Source organism: Branchiostoma floridae, chromosome 15 (genome assembly GCF_000003815.2).
Source record: "Branchiostoma floridae strain S238N-H82 chromosome 15, Bfl_VNyyK, whole genome shotgun sequence".
Lineage (NCBI taxonomy): Eukaryota > Metazoa > Chordata > Leptocardii > Amphioxiformes > Branchiostomatidae > Branchiostoma > Branchiostoma floridae.
Genome location: NC_049993.1, coordinates 3,894,916 through 3,898,486, shown reverse-complemented (window position 1 = coordinate 3,898,486; position 3,571 = coordinate 3,894,916). Strand labels below are relative to the sequence as shown.

The window sequence follows — 3,571 nt, the reverse complement described above, 5'->3', positions numbered from 1 at the left end:
ATCAAATACAATCCTGTCAAGTTTGACCCCTTTATAATAAATAACAACACTATATCTATGGCCTACAAGGTGTAGGAAACGCCTTGGTACAAATCATACCTGGTACAAATCATACCTGACTTGGAGGTTGCTAAACATTTATGAGAATGTCAATCCTATTTCTAGGTAATGGAAATGCTGCCAAAGACATTCATGTGTCACAAAAGAACAAGCAATATTGAACCAACAGTTGTGAATAAAAAAAATGAGATATACATGATTGTGTATTTTGATTTTACATCATCATATAAAAGAGTGATAAACCTACATTGGTGTGAAAATTGAATTGAAGTTTTTTTGTTGTGACGCATTATTTGGACAATCTCAAATTTAAATCTACTGCATTTTCGGTTGCTTCCTTTTTTTTTACATAATTAAAACTAGTACATGTAATTTCATCCAGGGTAATTGATAGGAATCTAAAGTCTTTGTTTCCTTTTTTGTGACACAAATATGTGCATGGTTTTTTTACCCATTGTCATTTTCCGAAATTGTTGCGCCAATAATAGAATGACAGACAGAAAGTTACGATATGAAGTTGAGCATACTGTCCAAGACATGCTTGTACCCCTGACGAATGTTTTTGTTCATGGCGCCGTATACAATAGGGTTTAGGACACCGCTCAGTGAGCCCAGAAAGTGGCCGACGGTGAAGGCATCGCCTGAGACATGGCTAGAGAAGATTCCCATAATGGTAATGGGCAGATTGCATAGGGTGTACACGACAAACAGTATCATCATCATTTTGGTAATCTGCTTTTCGGCTGCGCTACTGTTTTGTGACTTGCCACCTGAGACAACGTGTGGCTGTCGTTCTTTCTTGTCTGGCTGATCTGACACCGTAGTATCATTTAGGGGGATGCCCTTGGCTCTATATGGCTCAGTATCGCTTTGTTCCTCATCGCTTGATGAGGATGGTTTGCCCTGTTCTTTTGTACATATGCCTGACACTGTAGCGACCAGGTTTGTGCCTTTGGGTGTGCCTGCTGCTGGCTCTATGCAATTATTGTCATTTTGTCCGTCATAGCTTGATGAGGAGTTTTCATCCCCTACCCATTTTACACCCTTTATGTTACTTGAAGGGTTTGCCATCTTGGTGATATTTGTGTTTGAAGATTGGCCGGCACTATCATTGTTCCCTGGTACGTTCTGCACTGCCATATTGGCCGTAGGGCCATGTGTGTTCGCCTGAACTCGGTTCTTACTCTTCCTCACATGGTTTTGGATAATGATGTAAATGGCTGATGCTGCAACGTAAGGGAAGAATAAGTTCAAAATGCCTGGGGGAATCTTTGCCCAGTTGTTGTCAGAATTCCCCAACGCGCACCGTTTCAACTTCGGGTCGACTTTGACTTCCTCAATGAGGAAGAGAGGAAGGAACGAAATGGCGGGGACCAACCATGCGAGCAAGAGCATGGCAACGAGAGCAGGCGTGGAATTCATGCGTGTGCTGTGGGTACAGATCTTGAAGTAACGCTGAAGAGCGATACACAGCATGTGGGCTAGCGATACCCCCCACAGAACTGGAGATGCATAGCCCATTAGCCAACACAGTGCTGGTGGAGGCTCCCATTGGGGGTTCAGGATTTGGTGGATCCATAAGGGGGTGAAAAAAGTGGCGTAAAGGATATCTGCACAGCCGAGGCTGACCAGAGGAACGTTGACCAGTCTCCGTAGGGCCGGACGTGTACAGATGGTCACTATGGTCAGGAGGCCACCAACGACTGTCAGCACGATAGTGACTGTAGGTCAAATAGTTTTAAAGATTTTATTTCAAATTCATTCCCAATTGCAAGTGAACAAAATCAGATGTATGAAGTGATTGGAAATGGGCAAATAATCTAAATTCTAACATACAGCGATTAACTGTTTGTATGTATATACATAATATTGGATGCGATTCTAAACCTACGTTACGTTTGCGTGTTTTGACTTCTTTGAAATGTCACTGTGAAAAAAAACGGCTAAGGCCTAGGAACATTGTGTTTCCAGTTTCAGTCCTGAAAGTTATCAGAATCGGTAAGTACGGATCATCTTCTTTTTTAAGTCATTTTTTTAAACGTTGGCCAAACAAAGTAGAACTGAAATGCGCGAGAACACTTATATTTTCAATGTCAATTTTATGCAGAATGATTAAAAATCATTTTGTGAATACATTTCTCCTTCACTAGATACGACTAGTCAAACAAATCTTTTTACATGAATACGAAGCAGACTGGATAACAATTTTGACAGGAAACTATTCGACTTCACTGCCCACTTTGTCGGGAAACAAGAATCGCAAAATTTTGGCCTTAACAGGACATTATAGGCTCATTCCCTCTGCAATATGCAGAATTCTGTTGCCACGCTCATTACAACTTCATATGAAGCAAATTACAACAACATCAATGATTCGTTTTTTTTCCTCAATACCTATCATGTTTTACAAAAAAAGCACATCATTTGTATTGTTTGCGTGGCTTGTTAGAAATCAAATTATCACCACGGCTGGGATTCCGACCAGATTTAAAAATGGCCAAAACAAGACAATCATGAAGAATACATTAAGTAGACAAAAATGTAATAACTTGAACATGAAATGAATAATTTGCACGTTTGCACTTCACTAGACCTAGATATTTAATAGATGTCATGTTATCCAGTTAAAGTAAAACAGATCGTGTAATTTGCTTTTCTAATCAGTATATGTACCAAATAGAGTTCAAAGGAAAGAAGCAACTGTTCTTCACAGACCATTACGTCATTTTTGGGCACCCTTAAAAGTAATTCTCATTCTTCGTCTTGTGCTTTTAATCGTGGTTTTCACAAAGAAAGAAATAAAGACGGTGGAAGCAAGACGCAAAGACATCGCAGTGTACAGGAAAATAGAAACATAAAAACTTACTTCCGTTGAAGACAACGAGAACGTACTCTCCAGCAGTTGCCATGGAGACTCGGATCGGATCTCTTCTGCCGTCCGTCGATTTTTATTCTTACAGAACAGTCCTGTCTGACACCATGAATGGTTGCTGTAGTGGAAAGTAGAAAGAAGGTTACTGATTTTTTTGTCTAATAAAAACATGCGTGTGAAATAAAGTGGTGAAAGAATCTTTTGTCAGTTATGACTGTATGTGTGTGCGTGCGTGAGTGAATATGTAACTTTGTGCATGACTGAATGAATAAGTGAGTAAATTATATATATATTATATATATATTATATATATATATATATTATATATATATATATATATATATATATATATATATATATATATATATATATATATATATATATATATGTGTGTGTGTGTGTGTGTGTGTGTGTGCGTGTTCCACAGGCTTCCATTGAACATACTCTGCCCATGCTGAGGTGCGGCGCAGTCAAAAGTGTGAATACCTGATTCGGACGTTACGATTACTGCTGTAACTATTTTTTTCGAAGACACCAACATTTTCTCAACATCTGGCGCATTTTGCATCAAACGTGTTTTCTCAGGTGGATATGACATAAATAGTCTAAGCCGTCGGCCGTCGGGCGATCCAAACCACT

At 39.3% G+C, this 3,571-nt stretch overlaps 1 protein-coding gene across 1 annotated transcript; it reads right to left on the bottom strand.

The window, feature by feature from the left end:
- Positions 1-564: 564 nt before the first annotated feature.
- LOC118432205 (G-protein coupled receptor 84-like) lies at positions 565-2,969 on the bottom strand. The gene is made up of 2 exons (XM_035843734.1): positions 2,927-2,969; positions 565-1,781 (listed from the first exon to the last, which is right to left on the bottom strand). Exons 1-2 carry the CDS (start codon positions 2,967-2,969, stop codon positions 565-567), a joined length of 1,260 nt encoding a protein of 419 aa, XP_035699627.1.
- Positions 2,970-3,571: the final 602 nt, after the last annotated feature.